At 41.2% G+C, this 18,166-nt stretch overlaps 1 protein-coding gene across 6 annotated transcripts in view; it reads right to left on the bottom strand.

The window, feature by feature from the left end:
* Positions 1-18,166, bottom strand: part of Spata13 (spermatogenesis associated 13) — a 340,611-nt gene that overhangs the window by 29,591 nt on the left and 292,854 nt on the right. Inside the window, exon 1 of one of the 6 annotated variants that reach the window (XM_048801272.1) lies at positions 15,849-16,286. The exons of 4 other annotated variants lie outside the window; for them this stretch is intronic. In XM_048801272.1, the coding sequence (XP_048657229.1) occupies positions 15,849-15,972 (124 nt within the window). In that variant the 5' untranslated portion in view covers positions 15,973-16,286. Of the gene's footprint in view, positions 1-6,588; positions 6,839-15,848; positions 16,287-18,166 lie in introns of those variants that run through there. One more of the 6 variants, XM_015498707.2, reaches the window with a different exon arrangement.

Genomic DNA, 18,166 nt, shown 5'->3' with positions numbered 1-18,166 from the left:
TGAGTGGAATCACCTACAGTATGTCCCTTTGTTTCACTGAGCAAAATGTCCTCAAGGTTCATCTATGTTGTAGCATGTGTCAGAATTTTCTTTTTTAAAAAAATTCTTTAGTTGTTGATAGACTTTTATTTATTCATACCTGGTGCTGAGAATTGAACCCAGTGCCTAATATATGCCAGGCAAGTACGTTACCGCTGAGCCCCTGCCCCAGAATTTCCTTTTTAATGGTAGCATGATATTCCATTTTTATGTATACACCCCATTCAGCTTATCTTCTTACTTGTGGATGGACATTTGGATTTCTTTCACCTCTACTAAAATGAATAATGCTGCCATTAAGGTGGGTGTGCAAATTTCTTTTGGGGACTCTACTTTGAATTGTTTCAGTTATACACCCAGAAAGAAAAAATTTGAAGCACAGGGTGATTTTGTAGTGTTAGTTTTTTGAGGAGGCTGTATCCTGTTTTCCATTGTGGCTGCATCAGTTCACATTCCTACCAGCAGAGGATGGGATGTAGTTTCTCTGCATTCTCAATGATAACTCTACTGTTTTGTTGGAGAAAATAAGTATGGAAAAGCCATTTTTTAAAAATGCTACTGTAAATATGGAACCAACTCTGCTCCAAACTGAAATCACCTTTAAAAGCCTAAACTTCCAGCTGTTATCAACATAACAGCAGCCAGAGTTCTCCTTGCACAGCATTTCTTAAAGCTTCAGCCAAGCAGGAAGAGCCCCCTTTATCTTCTAAAGCTCTCCATACTGACGTCAGCACATACCTCTGGCTAGAATGATTTTTTTCCACAGAGTACCGCCAATTCCAAACACGCAGTGAGTGAGTGAACACTCTCATTTAACAATCACTGGCAGCCATCACTCCTGGAAATGCCATCCTCCCAAGTCTCCTGAGCACCTTACTTGAGCCACCTTCGTCCCAAGGCACCATGTGCCCCTTTCCTAGCCCTGCCCCTTACATGGCAGCATCTTGAGGTTTAGCCTCAAAGGTCTCCTCTATGCTCCAAGTCTGTGTACTTCCTGGATGAACTGACCAACTTTTCAGGCTACGGCTGCCACCTGAGGAGAACTCACCACCACCACCTCCCAGAGTTCACATGTCTATATTTCCAGTCCTGGCCAGAGCTGGCCTCAGGAGTAAGAATGCAGAACAGTGTTGTATCCACAGAGGATGTGCCATATCTTACATCAGTAGGACTTTTACAATTAAAGAAGACGTAAGAAAAAAAAAAGCCAACAATAAGCAGCCCCTACACTCCTCAGACAAATAACATTTTTCTGTCTGAACTCAGGTTTTACATGTGTGAAAGGATTACACCTGGCTGGGCATGGTGGCATGTGCCTGTAATCCTGGCAACTCAGGAGTCTGAGGCTGAAAAACACCAAGTTCAAGGCCAGCTTGGGCAACTTAGCAACTCAAATTTAAAAAGGCTGATGATAGAGCTCAATGGCAGAGCACCCCTGGGTCGCATCCCTAACACTGCAAAACCAATAAATAAAAATAAGAGGATCATACCTGGCAACTGATTCAAGATGAACTTGGGGGTCAGGATTCACCAAAGGCACCAACAATGCAGTGCTGCTTTTTACAACACCTTCCTATTTGCCCACAGCCTGTTGGAGCTTTGTCCTCATGACAAACAAAAGGTCTCTTTCCCATATGGCTTATTTTTTACACACTTAAGTGCCAGGATTTTAAAAGATCTAGACTGGAAATCCCAAGATCTGGATTTGAGTCCCAGAGTGGCCATCTTGGGAAAGGCCTAGACCTCTCTGACCTCTGTTTTCTCATTTGTAACAGAGGAAAACGTCCCTGCCCTGGATAGCTAGCTGAGAGAGGAGGGATGAGAAGGCAGATGTGGAGCATTTTGTTAAACAGATGGAAGGTGAGAATTAAGATGCCAAACTTCAGCTTCAGCAGGGCTTGGTCTGAAGACAATACTTCCACCATGGGCTAGCTATTACCAGCATAGTAGCTAATGAGCAGCACCCTTTCCCAGCCAGCAGGCTTCTCAGAGGGGATTTCCCTCATCTTATTTTGGGGACATTCCCGGGCTTTGAACAATCTGTTAAAAACATGTACTTCAGAAAACCTCCTGCTGATCACTCCTACTGACTTCCTCAAGGTTGAGATAAGCAATTCGGACTTCCCATCTCAAAAACGGAAGTGGCTGGCAGAGGCAGGCAGCTGTGTGCACAGACCTGAGTGGCTTTCACAGGGAGCTGCTCCAAGGGTTGAAACCATGGCTGAATGCCTCAACCCAGAAAGTGACCCTCAAACCACTGAGATGCACACAGAGGGAACAAGCAGTGTCAAAGCATGCCATCTGGCTGCCAGGGCACCCAACCCACTCCTCGTTAATGGTTCCCAGACACCTAGGGTACTCAATCACATGGAGAATGTTTAGAAAAGCTTTCTCAGCAAACACTCCCATTCTGGTTCAGTGGTCCTGCCCCACTCAGGACCACTGAATCAAGGTGGGTGGGTGGGAGTGTTTGCTGAGAATCTGTCTTCAAAAAGCTCCCCGAAATGATTCTTTCTGATGCCTGGCCAAATTTGGGAACCAATGGACTTTCAGACTAACCTTATTTAAACTATATAACAAGAATGGATTGTGCAAGAGGCATGTCTTTCACTGCCTATCCATGCAGGAAGCCACAGGTTGCAGAGAAATGGATTCTGATTGCACAGAAAGCTCTGCTATAGCCATCTGGTACCAAAGAGTATCCAATAAAAAGAGAAAGATCTTTTTGCTGACTTCTCCACATGCAGCAACCTCCCTCCCAAAACAGCCTGTCAACTTCCGAATCATCCTTCAAAAGTTTTTGTCAGTTCCTGGTGATGAATTCCATGATTTTTCAGTTCTCTTCTCACATTATTCCCTGATCCCCTACAGTAACAATCTGTCTTCAATGTCCTAGAAATACATCAGCTTTACCTCTTTCAAAATTCTTACCATGTGTATGTTCAAGTTCTTACACTTAAGTTAGCTTATAGCTGTTCCCACTGACTTTCTCAAGGATGAGGAACATGCTTACTAGTCAGTGCTAGCTGAATGAATTACAGCATGAAATATCTTTCACACTCTAGAATGTAAAATATCACTGTCACCTAAGTCACTTTTAAGCCCAATGTAGACTTTTAAACCATTCTCCATAAATAGTATTTTTTAATCTTTAGAAATATTGAATGATAATATAATAAAAAAGGGCCCCAGCAATGAACATAAGTGCCCTCACTGATACCTCTCATAAAGTCTAAGGATTGTTTAAAGATAGTCTCCCTGCCATTATAGACATGGTGGCACATGTCTATAATTCAAGCTACTCGGGAGGCTTGAGGCAGGAGGACTGCAAGTTCAAGGCAAGCCTGGGTAATTTAGTGAGACCCTGTCTCAAAATAAAAAATAAAAATGATGTAGCTCAGAGAGAAAGAGCCCCTGAGTTTACTCCCCTGTACTGCAAAAAATAAGATGGTTCTCCCAATATATACAGCTTTACATCAGCATACCACTTGGGGCCATGTTTGACTTTGGCTGCCCAGAACAGACAGAAGCCAGTTATATTATGACTAAACTAAATTTGTAGCAAACCTCTGAAAATGGGTATAAAAGTCTTTAAGTAAACCACCAGTAAATAAATTTCCCCCCTCTCAATTTAAAATGAAAACTTACCCTAAAATTGCCTCACATATGCGCTAGATCACTTTTTGAAAGAGCCTGACCGTGCTCATCTGTAAAATGGGTCTCACGGGACTTGCAAGGGTAGGTCTGCACCAGGAGACTGGGCAGCCAGCACCTCTGGGATTCCCCCACCCACCCACCCCACACACCACCAGCCCAGCAGCTCTGCTTCCTCCTGCTCTAGGTTGATCTCCATCCTGTTTCCTATTCAGACCTAGGATTCAAGTTTGGGGTTTCTCTGCATCTTGTTTTGAGCCCTCAGGTTTTCTCTTTTTTTTTTTTTCTTTTTAAATGCAGTGCTGGAGATTGAAGCCCAGGGGTTCACACCTGGTAGGCAAGTGCTCCACCATCGAGCTACATCCCTAGCTCTTTTCAGTTTTTTATTTATGTTGTGACAGGATCTAAGTTGCCCAGACTGTCCTGAACCTGTGATCCCTCCTGCCTCAGCTTCCCTAGTTGCTGGGATTACAAGTGTGGGCTGCCAAACCTCACTAAGCCCTCTGGTTTCACTTTTGGCTTGTCCCTAGGTTTCTGTTTCCTCTTTTCAGCTAGTTGCTGTTCTTCCTTGGGTTTCTGGCATTGATGATGGCTTTTTTTGTCCATCCTCTCTGGCACCTGAGGATCTGTGCTGGAAGCCTCCTCTTTTCTTTCACTCACAGCCAGTGTTTCACTGCCCCTTACAGCTCCCATAGTTGCCTCTCACTGGCTAACTGGTGGAAGGAACCCAGCAAGATTCCAGCCAGTTCCACTGCATCCCCCGAGTGAGCTATAGTGTACTCCAGGCATCATACTCAGCCTGACATAAATCATCTGTGAGCCTCACAGCATTCTGGATTATTACTGTTCGTTTATTGAGGAGGAAACTGTGGCTCAAAGAGGTTAACTACTCCCAATGGTAGGGCTGGATTCAGACGAGATGTGTATGCTCCAAAACAATCCTGGGGAATCTGCCTTGCCTCTGGCCTCACTTAGCTCACATCAATGGGAAGGGCTCCCTGTCTATTCTCACTGGACGTCCCCCTAAGGATCACCAAAGTATCCCAAAGGGCCTCACAAACATTCACCAGCTTTTTCAAGTGAAAGCAAACCCACCATGGGTGAGCTTTATTCCTTATTTTATACTAGTTTATCATTTACAGTCAATTCACATAGCACCTGTCATTTTACCATACATGTGCATGTAGTATAACAGACCTGTCTTAGGAACACACTGCTCAAGGGAACTTTCGGAGCGGGAAAGTAAAGACAACTCCATAGCTGGCTTTTCCCAGCAGGGAGGCCTAGGAGACAGCTGCTAGCCCTTTACAGCCAGGGCCAGTCCACTGAAACTGAGCCCAGGGTGAAAGGGGTGCTCTGGCACAGGAGCAGGTTTCTCCCAATTCCGTAAGGGTATGATGGGGAGGGGAACAGGTCCCCAAAATCCATTTCCAAAGGACAAGCTTTCCAAGGAAAGCTTCTGGCATGCTATGAGTCTTTAGCAACACAGAGCATTCCCCTGAGAGGCTGAGTCAGGCGTCCCCTGGGTCTCTACATGAATGTGGGAGGAAGCAGCTCCAGATCATCTCCCAGGCCTGGAGGAATGCTGCAGGTCAGAGGAAGGCCACCATCCCTCCCCTACAACAACTCCCAGAGTAGGACACCCGCTCACCCCCTCCTTTCATCCTGGCCTTACTCAGTGGGTACTGTGTGGGATGCTGGCATTACTGAGCCCTGCCACTTGAGTGACCAGCAAGGCCACTGTGAAGGTAGGGTTTGTGTTCTCAATATAGAAATCTGGGGGCAACTCTTTTTCCTTTTTCTAAATTTGGGTTAGTGCAATGGAATACCAGTCTGATTCTGACAATCAGCCAGAGACAGAAGCCATAACCACATCCTTGTCTTCTCCAGGCCAGCAGAGAAACCAATCAAAACAAGGAAGAAAACACAAACTCCAAACAGTATTGCTCTGACAAGGCCCAAGGCTGCCTTCAAGCTGTCACCTACGATTCTCATTCATTTCAGTGCAAGCTACTGGCGTCTATTTAAGGCAAAAACAGAGACAAGATCTGTTTTTAAAGCATCCTACTGTATCTGTTACAGCAGCCAGAGAAAATTCTTTCTGTGTAGTAATTTTTTTTAATTTAAGCAAATAAGAGAATACACAGATTCTTTTAAGAATACATGGATTATACTTTATAACTTCTTAGCATAATATTTCTTTTGCATTCAAATAGGGACTAGTCCAGTAGTCAATACTTAGAAAAACTAAGAAGTTAGGGTGACTGTAATAAAGAAATTAAAAATACAAAAAAGGGTGTGATGAGATGGTGAAATAACAGAAGACTAGGCAATATCAATTTTGAAACAGTATTCTCCCAAAATCGATTCACAACCTCCAACCTTACTCCTAAATTTAGCCAAGAACATTTTTATGTATTTCAACCTCTTAAATAAAGAAATTTTTAAAATAAAGGAACATTTTTATGTATTTATAACCTCTTAAATAAAGGAAATTTCATGAAATGAATAAGTAGCAATCAATAACAGTACCAGTAGCCAAGACCAGACCCCTCGGCTCTTACAGAAAAAAAAGACCATGCTTAACTCTTACTATTTTCTCTTTTATACTAAGTACTGTGCCATGAACAAAGTCAATCTCTTTGATGGACTATGTCTGCAATGAAACCTCCCCTCAGGACCCTCTCCTGGGAGGAATGAGCTTTATTGTTCACATTCACACCTGACCAGAACACACACACACACACACACACAGAGAGAGAGAGAGAGAGAGAGAGAGAGAGAGAGAGAGAGAGAGGAAGAGGGAGGGAAAGGGAGAGTGCACAAACTGCAACTTGGAGAGAGTCAAGACAGCAAAGTCTCCTGAACAGAAGGATCCATTCTCTGTACACATACCCATGTGAAGGCTTTCCAGACTCCAAAATCTTGCTATTTCCCCTCTAGCTACCATCCTTGCGACTGAAAAACAGCAACATTCAGGGCAGGTCAAGGGTGTGGCAGAAACCAGTGTTGGGGAAGATAGGCAGGCTGGCAGTTCGGAACTGCAGAATCGCTATTCACTGCTTCCCCGCCGCCCTGTGGATTCCTGGCCAGAGTCTGCCCAGAAACTGACAGCTCACTCTGTGTGACCCAGGGCTAGCTGCTCCAGCGACATCACAACGCGAGGACTGTAGGGAAGAAATTCTAAACTAAAGCAAAACCTACACACACCAAACCCCAGCACACTTACAGCCTGTCAGGGGCAGTGGAGAGCCTTGGTGACTATGGTAGAAATGTGTTTGCTGCTTTTAACTGTAATCTCCAAACCTGAGTTAGACTTTCACAGAGCTTTTCCAGAGGCTTTTATTTCATCAGAGAAAAGCACAGAGGTCTCTTGGTTCAAAAATTGAGTTAGGATTTCACATCATGGTATGCCAAAAATTTGAGTTATGATACTATATTATGCTAACTGCAAATTTATAAAACCACTTTAAAAGAGGGGTTTCTTATTTGAAAGATGCACAAGTAAATAAGTACATGTATACCCTACTCTGTGCAAGTAATATGTATATGTTACTATATAGAATATATATCCTCTAGCCTGGGGATAGCACTCAGTGCTAGGGTGCCTGCCTAAATAAGTCAGGCACTGTGTTGGCTCCCCAGCACTGCAACAAAACAACAAAACAAACAAGTTGAGGTGCTATAAAGTGCAGTTAAAGAATTTTTTAAAATAAAATATTTTTCCTCTCTAATGAAAAAATGTGTTTTAAAGGAGGTTCTCTCTAGATAACATTATGGGTTATTTTTATCTCCTCTGTACTTTTCTGTATTTCCCAAATTGTCTACAATGAGCAAGGTTCTTCTTTTACATTGTGACACTGTTAACAAACAGTGTGCTTCCTTCAATTTCTTCATGACAGGAAACCACTGCCTTTTTAACTTTATGAACAATGAGATAATATACGCAGTGATCACAAGGTCATAAATGTGGGTTTAAAAAGCCATAGTGCCAATTAGTAAAACACATGCTTTACAGTGGTGAGCCTATGTTCAAAAACCTGTTGCATCATGACTACCTGGTGGACCACAGCTAAATGAGGGAACATTTCCACTAGGCATCTCAGTTTCCTCATCTGTAGGGGGTACAGGGGAAGAGGGACTGGAGTACCAATAATCCTCATTAGATTGTTAGAATACACTATTTTCAGGGCTGGGGATGTGGCTCAAGCGGTAGCGCGCCTGCCTGGCATGCGTGCGGCCCGGGTTCGATCCTCAGCACCACATACAAACAAAGATGTTGTGTCCGCCAAAAACTAAAAAACAAATATCAAAATTCTCTCTCCCTCTCTCTTAAAAAAAAAAAGAATACACTATTTTCAGAACAGCATGTGGAATTAGTAAATCTTAGCTGTTGTGCTGCTACTATCGCACAGAAAAACACTGAGGTCCCTACTAACTTGCCAGCTCTCATAGAAATCACAGCACCAGGGATTAGAGGTGTGGCTCAGTGGAAGAGCACTTGCCTAGCATGTGCAAGGCCCTGGGTTCCAATCCCAGCACTACAAAAATACATCAAAATAAAAAATCATGCACAAACTCAGAATGCAAAGCTACACAATTATAATACCAATGTTGACTGTATTACTGTGTTGAAGGCTTTTCTAATCTTCAAATATTTTTGGTTGTTTCTATCCCATGCTTGAATCCACCTAAGTAAAGTTTTCTGGGGAACTCATAATTTCAAAACCCCACAGGAGATGCACTCCCCCTCTTGCCATGTATAATGAAGTGAGAAGAACTAGGTGCTGGCTACCTGACATGGAACTTCCAGCCTCCAGCACTGGGAGAAATACACTTTTTTTTCTCTATTAAAAAACAAGCAGACACACCCACAATAAAAGTGAAACACATACTGGGAATAACAAGCAACTAAATCAGTTTCAAATTTTTCCTTTACATTTGTTTTCGGTGCTGGTGATTAAACCCAGGGCCCCACCATGCCAGGCAAGTGCTCTACCACGAAGTCACATCCCCAGGCCCTTCACAAGTATTTTTAAAAGATAACTTAAGAATCAAATATTTAAAATGATTAATAGTCCGTACAACAGGGGTACGTTTATTCTCAATAAACATGGTGCTTTATTGAATTATATACTCAAAAGATACTTTTTTTTTAATAGCAGATGAATGTTATGTAAAGTTTCCTAGTCTACCTTGTGGAATGCTAGCTGCCTAAGATGATCCATGAAAAGTCTGAAACCTACTGTATGCTTTATCTACTCCTTGGACACCCCACAAGTTTCATCAGTAATCACAGGCATAAGAAGTCCAGCCGGCCTGTTGTTTAATCTTGATTAACACAGAGCTTCCCAACCTTATTTGGTCAGAGTTTTCTTTTTACCATAACATATTACTACTCCAAAGAGAGTGTCTATAGCCTCACCCAGGGACCTGCAGTCCAGCAGTGTTCACAAGACCAGGGAGCGGGTCAGACATGAAGATTGCTGGGCCCAGCTCTGTGGACTGAGAATCTGCCTTTCTATAAGATTCCAGGTTGTGCCAATGCACACTCAGCTGTGAGAGCTGTTGTTCTGGGCAACTTTCTGTTGTGTGTTGTCCACTGTTCTTGTGCAACATTCCTTGAGAAACCCTGCTATGAGGCAAAATCCTGAATACCAGTGTGCTTCTTTCATTGATTCAGAAACTAAAGAAAACTATGAAAGGAAGGAGTAAGGCATGGTTTCAGTCAAGTGAAGAGATAAAATGCCCAACACTGAGAAGCAAAGCATCGAGAAGTGGGAGTTCACTCTTATGGGCATCCATTCTAACAAAGGCAAATAAATTCCACAGCACTTTCATTTTCTTAAAATTGCTGGTTTTCAAAAAGAAAAAGCTCCGTTGCCACAGGTCCTTTGTTCTGTCTGTTTGCACTTTCACTTTCCACAAGCATCTGGTACAGAACAGCTTTTGTTTCCCAGAGATTTTTTTCTAAGTCCAGAGATGAGGTCAGGGTACTAGATTAGGAGCCCTGAGAATTCAGGACCTTAGAACAGAGGTACTCACTAAAATAAACTAACTTTATGGGGCATTCCAAATGAAATAAAGATAAAAAAGAAGAGAAAATGATACATAAACAAATGCTGAACTGAAATGTGGTATCTTCTCTAAGGATGTTCACCTAGCAATCTATTTTTGGAAGAAGCCACTACTAAAAAGAAAAGAATATAATAGAATAAGTAAGTTTGACCTCTAGTTAAAAAAAAAAAAAAAAAAGTTCACTGATTACAGCCTATATTTGCCAAATCAATAAAAATACTACAACAAAAACCTTCTGCAGCCAGGAGTGGTGGTGCATGCCTGCAATTACAGTGAGGCAAGAGGCTGAGACAGAAGGATTGCAAATTCAAGGCTAGCCTCAGCAACATAGTAAGACCCTATCAATAGAAAACAAAAAAGGGCTGGGGATGTAGCTCAGTGGTAAAGTGTCCCTGGGTTCAATGCCCTATACCAACAAAAACAAAAACAACTTAAGGATAGTGGAAAGAAGTCATAAAATCTTGCTCCCCTCCCAAATTCCTTTGGGCAAGAGATCATTACAATATATTATTGGGACTGGGCAGTTAGAAACATTTATTACTGGCAACACAAGAAGTAAGTTGAGAGTCAGTCCCAGAAGTGAAGAGAGCCAAATTATATATTAATATCAAATACTTAGCAATCAGAATAAAGTAAACGTTGAAAACACATGGAATGTTCTGATCATTTTGTTCTATAAATATGTGTTGATGCACACCTGTAATCTAGCAATTTGGAAGGCACAGGATCGTAAGTTCAAGGCTAGCTTAGGCCAATTAGCAAGATCCTGCCTCAAAATAAAAATGAAGGGGCGGGAGGAAAGGTTGGGGATGTAGCTCAGTGGTAGAATGCCCCTGAGTTCAATTCCCAATAGCACCAACATCACCACTACCATCACAACGACCACCACTCCCACTGAAAAAAAAAAAAAAAAAGAAGCAGGAATTTAAATTACTTTAGAGAAAGTGGGCCTAAGACCCATATGTATTTACATGCATATTCAAAAGAAAGGCTATTGGAGAGGCAAGTTAGTAGTAATACCTCAAATTCAAAGCAGGCCACCTTTCTACCCCTCCAGGATTGTTTCCTGAGATTGAGTAGGTAGTCATTAAAGCTGAATTTCTGGTATCTTAAGTATAATATGGTACAGATGTTCTTACATGCACACCTTCTGATGATGTGTAGAATTAGCACTGCATACCTACTTAGCAACCAAAGTTTCCCAACTGCTGCTGTTTCCTCAAAGCAGTAATTTCCCAATGTTATAGAGATATCCAGAATGGAGGAATATCCTAGGAACTTTGTTTCCCCTGGGTTTTGACATGCTTTTATTCCCAAGAGCCACAGGGCAGGTGCTGAGAGTAGGAGGCCCTGGAGGGCAGAGCAATGCTATTTTTGAGCACAGCACTGCTCAAGGACAGCTATCACCTCAGTCGAGAAACAAGAAACCTCTACCTCTGGTAATCACTGGCTGGACTGACCAATGGTGCCAATTCCCACACCAGCAATGGCTACCCAAAACCAACAGGAACATAACCAAGATCTATGGACACTCATTAGCCATCTCCCACAGCTAAAATGGATTGTTATTTCTAAAGCTGGGATGGCAGATGTCCTTAACAGGAAATAATTTGCAACATTGCTATCAGTTATTCAGACCAATATTCCCTTATCCATTAGCATAAATAATTGAGTACCCAGGGTGATTCCTTAGTTCTGAATGGATTAAAAACAGACATTGTATTATTAATCTCCTGGTCAGTTATGCCAGTTTCCAAGGAAATCTAAAAGACATTTAATGCCATGTACAACATACCATTTTTTTAGCATGCACTGAATTCAACAGTAGCCACTGTTTCAGCACACCGACTGCTCCTGATGGTGACGACAGGCTGACTGGTACAGGCTCTTTGCCACAGAAGGAAAGGGTTCAATCACTTACAGCACAGAAAGAAACGAAGCCGGGGTCAGAAGAACAAACTGTGAAAAGCATCCAGTATGCGTCGAAAGCAATGATAAAGGAAAAGTGCCTTTGTGCCTTCAAAGCTATAGCTGTTCATCCTAGTGTCATGTGGACTCAAATACATAAGACTGTAGAAAATCTGCTCTCGGTGGCTTAAATGAACCCTCCCATCATTACCCCCACCCATAGCCTATGTGCTCCAAAAACTGCTCCAAACAAGACATTCTGTACCTGGGCACTGACTAGAACCTGGATTAATGCAGAAACAAATAAATCATAACTGTCCTTTAGAAGACAAGGCACTTTCTTCACTAAAGGCCAGCACTTTCCTGTCCTCTGTGTGCAGGTTTCATCCTTCAAGGTCTAATAAATATATCTCTGCTTTTCTGTAGTCTTCTTTGTTCTCTTAACTGTTGGACCTGGTTAGGACGCCAGCCCCACTATCTACTATTCAGCTGCACTTAGCTGAGCTAGGGAAGGTTACCCACTACCTTCAAGCCTCAGACTTCTTGCAACAAGCCAGTAACAGTCAGACTACTGATACTTAGAAGTTGTTTGCCAGGTGTCCAGAGCGCTTAACTCTCCCTCTTCTTATGTTTATCATTCCTTCCTCTCCTTTTAAAATCCACTGTCTGAAACTCGGTAACGAGACACGTGATATTTGGAAGAAGGTTCATTCTTCAATAGTTCAGGAAGATTTGAACAAATTCAATTTTTAAAATGGTGAAGGTTTTAAATGAAATCTCATGAGTTTGCAGGGAAAATGTTAAATACTTTATCATGTTTTTCTGAGCAAGAACTGGAACACTATGTTCTTTAAAAAAAAAAAAAAACAAACCCTGATTATAGGCAATGAAATACCAGTGAAGAGAACTGCTATTGGAGCTAATGTAATCTCCAAGACTTGCAGGCAATATAGTTTCAGGCACTGATGTCCCTGCTTGTAATCCTTGTTCCTGCATACAGAAGCCTTTCATAATTTCTAAATGCCTTGGACTCTGTGGAATCTATGCTATCTCTCAGCAGGCTCAAAAGACAGTGACTTTGCTGTGTACCATCTTAGCAGTCAGGAAAATACTCTTACTGCAAGTACTTGTCTAAAGATAAGTAAACGAATCCAACTTGTTTTAGAGATAAATACAACCAACACCCAATGTTCCTTGGCATGAACATATAAAGTGGAAATGGAAAGGAAGAAGGAACTGGGCAAGACACATGACATTCACACCTAACAATCAAAACCCTGGGTCACCAACACTCCAACCAGCTTTCCAAGAGCTCTGTTATCACCCAAAACAGGTGCTCAGCAAGTAAGATCTAATTTGATATTTTTTCTGATTCATTACTGAAAGAAAAATTTTGAAAAGTGATTTAACTAAACAAAACATAAAGTCATGATCTAAGAAATGGAGATCAAACAGAAAGCTTTAATGGTGTGCTCACAATTATCACAAAGGCACAACATATGTGCATGTGCACACCCACACATGTGCACCTCAACACCTGTTGTGGTTTCTTCTTCTTCCCATACTTGTAACAAAATGTTTACTGGAGTCTCTGAAAACACTGGATAATGACTGCAATTTGAGGTCAAGAAAATCAATGGAAAAGATTTGGTTAAATTTTTTCCCCTTTAATACTATGAGGGTATATATTGTAAATTTGTTTAACATATATTGGTATAATAATTAGAGAGAACATTGTTCCTCATAGTCTCCTAGCCCCCTAGCCCTCTAGGGCTTTATTTGTTAGATTACATGACTTATCTAGGGTTAAGCCGTTAGTTAGGGTGGTTAAATAAATAACTAGAACTCTGGATGGAAACAGTTCACTGCTCATCACTACCCATGTCCCTGCACAAATTAATGCTTTCCTGATTACTACTAATATTTATTTACTACATACTTTCTGTGAACCAGATCATTCTTTTACATCTGTGGGGTAGGTAATATTAATTAATTTCTCCCATTGCAGCTGGGTCCAATGGTACAGGCCTTAATCCCAGCTGAGGCAGGAAGATCACAAGTTCAAGGCCAGCCTGGTCAATTTATAAAAAAATTAAAAAGGACTGGGGATGTAGCTTATTGGTAGAGCACCTGAGTTCAATCCCTGGTACCAAAAAAAAAAAAAAAATTCTCCATTGCACTAAAGATTCTGTAGCTGATCAGTAGTTACCAAAGGCTGGGAAGAAAGAGAAACTGAGTAGTAAGCTTCCTTTGGGTTTTATGAAAAGGGTCTAAAATTACATAATGGGGATGGCTGCATAATGCTATAACTATATTAAATATCACTGCATTCCACATTAAAAAAAAAAAAGACTGTAGCTAACTAAATTGCCCAGGGTTCTACACCTAGTCAACAGAAAATTAAAATTCAGCTCTAGCTTTCTAACCCAAAGTTATGTTAATAAAATTAATTTTCACAAAAATAATTACAACAATATGCAGCCAGAATAACTATTTGAGACCCACACCCTTTAGTGATTCATTAATTCTCTGTATCCAGAATTTTTAGTGCCTTATTCAGGTGGTCCTCCTAAGGAAAAATACAAGTATGCTACAATCTGTTTCTAACTGAACTATCAATGTGTAAATCTGTTATATCTAACAAAATATATAAATAGTAATTTTTTTAAATTTTTTTTTTAGTTGTCAATGTACCTTTATTTTATTTGTATGTGGTACTGAGAATCGAACCCAGTGCCTCACACATGCTAGGCTAGTGCTCTACCACTAAGCCACAACCCCAGCCCTAAAATATAAATAGGAATTTTTAAAACAATGAACACCAAAAAACTAAGGCAGAGGAGGAGAAGAGGATGCAGGGACACTTTTTTTGAATCTTTATTTATTTATGTTTTTATGTGGTGTTGAGAATTGAACCCAGTGCCTCACACATGCTAGGCAAGCACTCTATTACTGAGCCACAACCCCAGCGCCAAACACAGAGTTTTAATAAATTTCTTAACTTTACTATAAGATTTTTCAAAAAATATGCTTTGGTAATTCTTATGGTTCACTTTCATTTAAAAAAAAAATGAAGCCAGGCATGGTGGCACATGCCTATAACCCCAGCAACTCTGGAGACTGAGGCAGGAGGATTTCAAGTTAGAGGTCAGCCTCATCAATTTAGCAAGCCACATTCTCAAAATAAAAAATAAAAAGAACAGTGGTCTAACTCACTGGGGTACAGTACCCCTAGGTTCAATCCCCAGTACCAAACAAACAAACAAATAATAAAAAAGGACTGGAAATGTAGCTCAGTGGTAGAGAATTGAAATGATATAAGCACTCAGTATTTTTAATAATTCCTCTAACTTCTTAAATGTTGGTATATTAAATAATTCTAAATCAACGAAGGGAACTTTCTGATATAAAGGTAACATTGCTATTTCCATCAAAACCATTTGATAAGAATTGGCACATTCATTTTAATGAGCTTTCAGATAGGGCAAAAACAAATCATTTTTAATTAATCCTTAGCAATATGGGATATTTTCAGCCATAAAGTCAGAAAACCATCAACACAGATTAAGCTAAGTAGATAAAATACTTCCATCTTAAAGCCTTAACCCCTCCCACAGCCTTCTACTTTGTTCTGGTCCCACCTTGGTGCTGACCTCAAACTTTTAATCAAGGTCACCAGGCAGGCTCCTCCTCACCCGGAATCCCAAGGGTATTTTTTACTCACGTGATGGGTTTTTTGTTTTTTGGTTTTTTTTGCTGAGTTATCACTATGGCCCTGGAGCTCTTGGCTTATGTCTTCCTCTTGCCTCAGCCTTCCAAGTAGATGAAAGGACAGGCATAACCCACCGAGTCTTGGCTGCCTTTGACACTTAGTTATGCATTTGCCTAACTCACCCACTCAAAGCCCCTGGCTTCCTAGTTTATCTGGGACTCTACTTACCTCTCTGGCTACTTTTTCTATCACCTTTTTGAACTTCTCCTTTTACTGGTTCCCAAATGTTCTTGATCCTCAGTACTGGCCCAAAGAGCCTCTTCTCATTGCTCACCCTTCCCCACCCCCATGACTCCCATGTTGTTATACCTCCAGCCTGGGTCTCCCTCCCCCTCACCAGACTTTATAATCCAAGGTGATGACAACTGAACTGAAAACTGGCTCCTATTCCACCCACCTGAATAGGAAACAGCTCCCCAACCACGTGCTCTTCTGGTGTCACCCAGGCATGGTGACAGCACGGCCTCCTTTTCCTTTGCCCAAAACATCCAGACAGTTTGCTTGACCTCCAAGTTCTTCATTTCTCCAGTATTACAGTCATTTTCTAGTTCAGGAATCCGTAGCCACTAGATTAAGAAACAGACTCCTCCCACTAGCTCCACAATCTATCCAATCATCTCTCTAAAATGCAAATCTAACCATCTCACTCCACTTAAAACACTTCAGTGGTTCCTGGTTGCCCCAGGCTCCTTCTCCTTCTAGTAGCTGGATCTCCAGTCTAGACCAGCCTTTGAGCCCTTCCCCCTCACCTTCATCTTGCCATAGCCTCAGGGACCTACAGCTTTGAGGTGGAGCACAGGGGACCTGCCTAAATATCAAAAGACCAGAAAAAACAATTTAAGTATTTATGCCATAAACATTTTAACTTAAAACATGTAAACATGCAATTATTCATTTTGTCATGATACAGAGAGGGACTCTTAGTGTATGGTTGTCTGAAACAAATTCTACATCTTTCTTGTATAATCCACATCCACAATGCTTCAGTTATGATTCCCATTTCTGGCTTCTTTAAAGTACAGCAATAAAACCAGAGGCACTAACAAAGCAATCTGGGTACAAGATTCCTTAGTTTGACAGATTTTTTTTTTTTCAGTTGTGCTTTAAGGATATGGTTTACCTACCTGACCTCCTGCCCGGCCCTAAATGATCCTGCCACCAAAACTCCTCCCATAATCTGGGCCTGCCCCCTACCTACCAAAAGTAACTAACTCCTGTTACTATATATAAAACCAGGAACCTCATGGTCAGTAGCCATTTTATCCCTGAAAATGAGCCACATCAGGTGTTTGACAGATTATAAAGAAGAGCTTCCTGACCTGAAGTCTGCTCCCCAGCTCTGTCATTTATGCACCTTGTGCTAACAGTGCTGGGAATTGGAACCCATGGTCTTGTGCACACTAGGCAAGCTCTTTACCACTGAACTACATCCCTAGCCTAGCAATCTATGTTTATTGAGCCTCTCCAAAGTATTTAAACTCATTTTCATAGACTCAAAGACTCTTTGGTCTCCTACTTACATTTCATCAGCATATAAGTAAGTTCCATAATTATAAGAGTAAACATAACTGCTGTAAATAGGCTTGGGGTCATGACCTTGAGCATGGATTCACGCAAGAAAACAGCTTTGGGAAACAAGCATTCTGCAAGCTGTGGCCTTCTGTCAGGTTGCTCCACAGAGGCAATGAAGGGCAGCTCTCATCTGAGAAGTGGAAATGGGTTGAGGTTTGCATTGTGTCACCCTGCTCTTGGTTTCTCCAATGTGCTCTCCTTTCTCTGGTCTCCACTCTTTGCATATGCTGTTCACTCAGCCAGGAATAACTCCTAACAACAAACTGGACTATTTCCCTCATCAACTTTCAAATTAGATCTCATTACCAGAACCCCCCAGAGCTGATTAAACTCCACAGAGGTATCCACACTAGCAGTTGTGTGAGAACACCTTCCAGTTTCTTCATGACCACCTAGTCTCTAGCAAAATGACTCATTAATAACAGGAGCATAAAATATGTGTTAAATAGATTCCTAACCATGGAAGTATCTCTGAAACCAAGAACACATTTAAAAACCAACTCACAAATTTAAAAAAACAAACAAACAACAACAAAAAAAAAACACAAAAGCAAACTAAATAAATAAATAAATAAAATTGAATAAAATCTGGGAATAGTGATGTAGCTCAGTGGTCCCTGCATAGCATGCAGGAAGCCCTGGGCTTGAACTCCAACATCAAAAACAACACAAATCCAACTCAGAAAGGTAGAGCAGCTTGGGTATTTCTTTAAGTAACATCAATTTTTGTCCTAATAGCATGTCCTGAAGCATTTCCTAGTAATACAAACTTATCAATGTGCCATAACATTTAATCAATGTACCTTTTACAACCAATACTAGTTCCTTACTAGGGAAAAGTAAACAAATATTTTAAGTGGATCTTTTCCATTTCTGAGTGACGAATACATTTCACTACAAAATCAAATAGAAGAATCAGGAGTTGCACTTACAGAAAGAATGTCCCCTATGAAAGATAAACCCCACTGTGTTTTGAAACTACTGGGTCTTAAACATACTGGAAAATGTCTTGGCACGTTTCTTTTTTTCTTTAGATAAACCAACCTTTGATCAGCGCAGGATACATTTAACAGAAGAAGAAAGTAAGTGATGTTCTGGGGGCCGTTGAGCGGCCTCCGCTCGCGGATGGAGGTGCGGAGCATG

Source organism: Marmota marmota, unplaced genomic scaffold (assembly GCF_001458135.2).
Source record: "Marmota marmota marmota unplaced genomic scaffold, marMar, whole genome shotgun sequence".
Lineage (NCBI taxonomy): Eukaryota > Metazoa > Chordata > Mammalia > Rodentia > Sciuridae > Marmota > Marmota marmota.
This window is presented reverse-complemented; position numbering and strand designations above follow the sequence as displayed.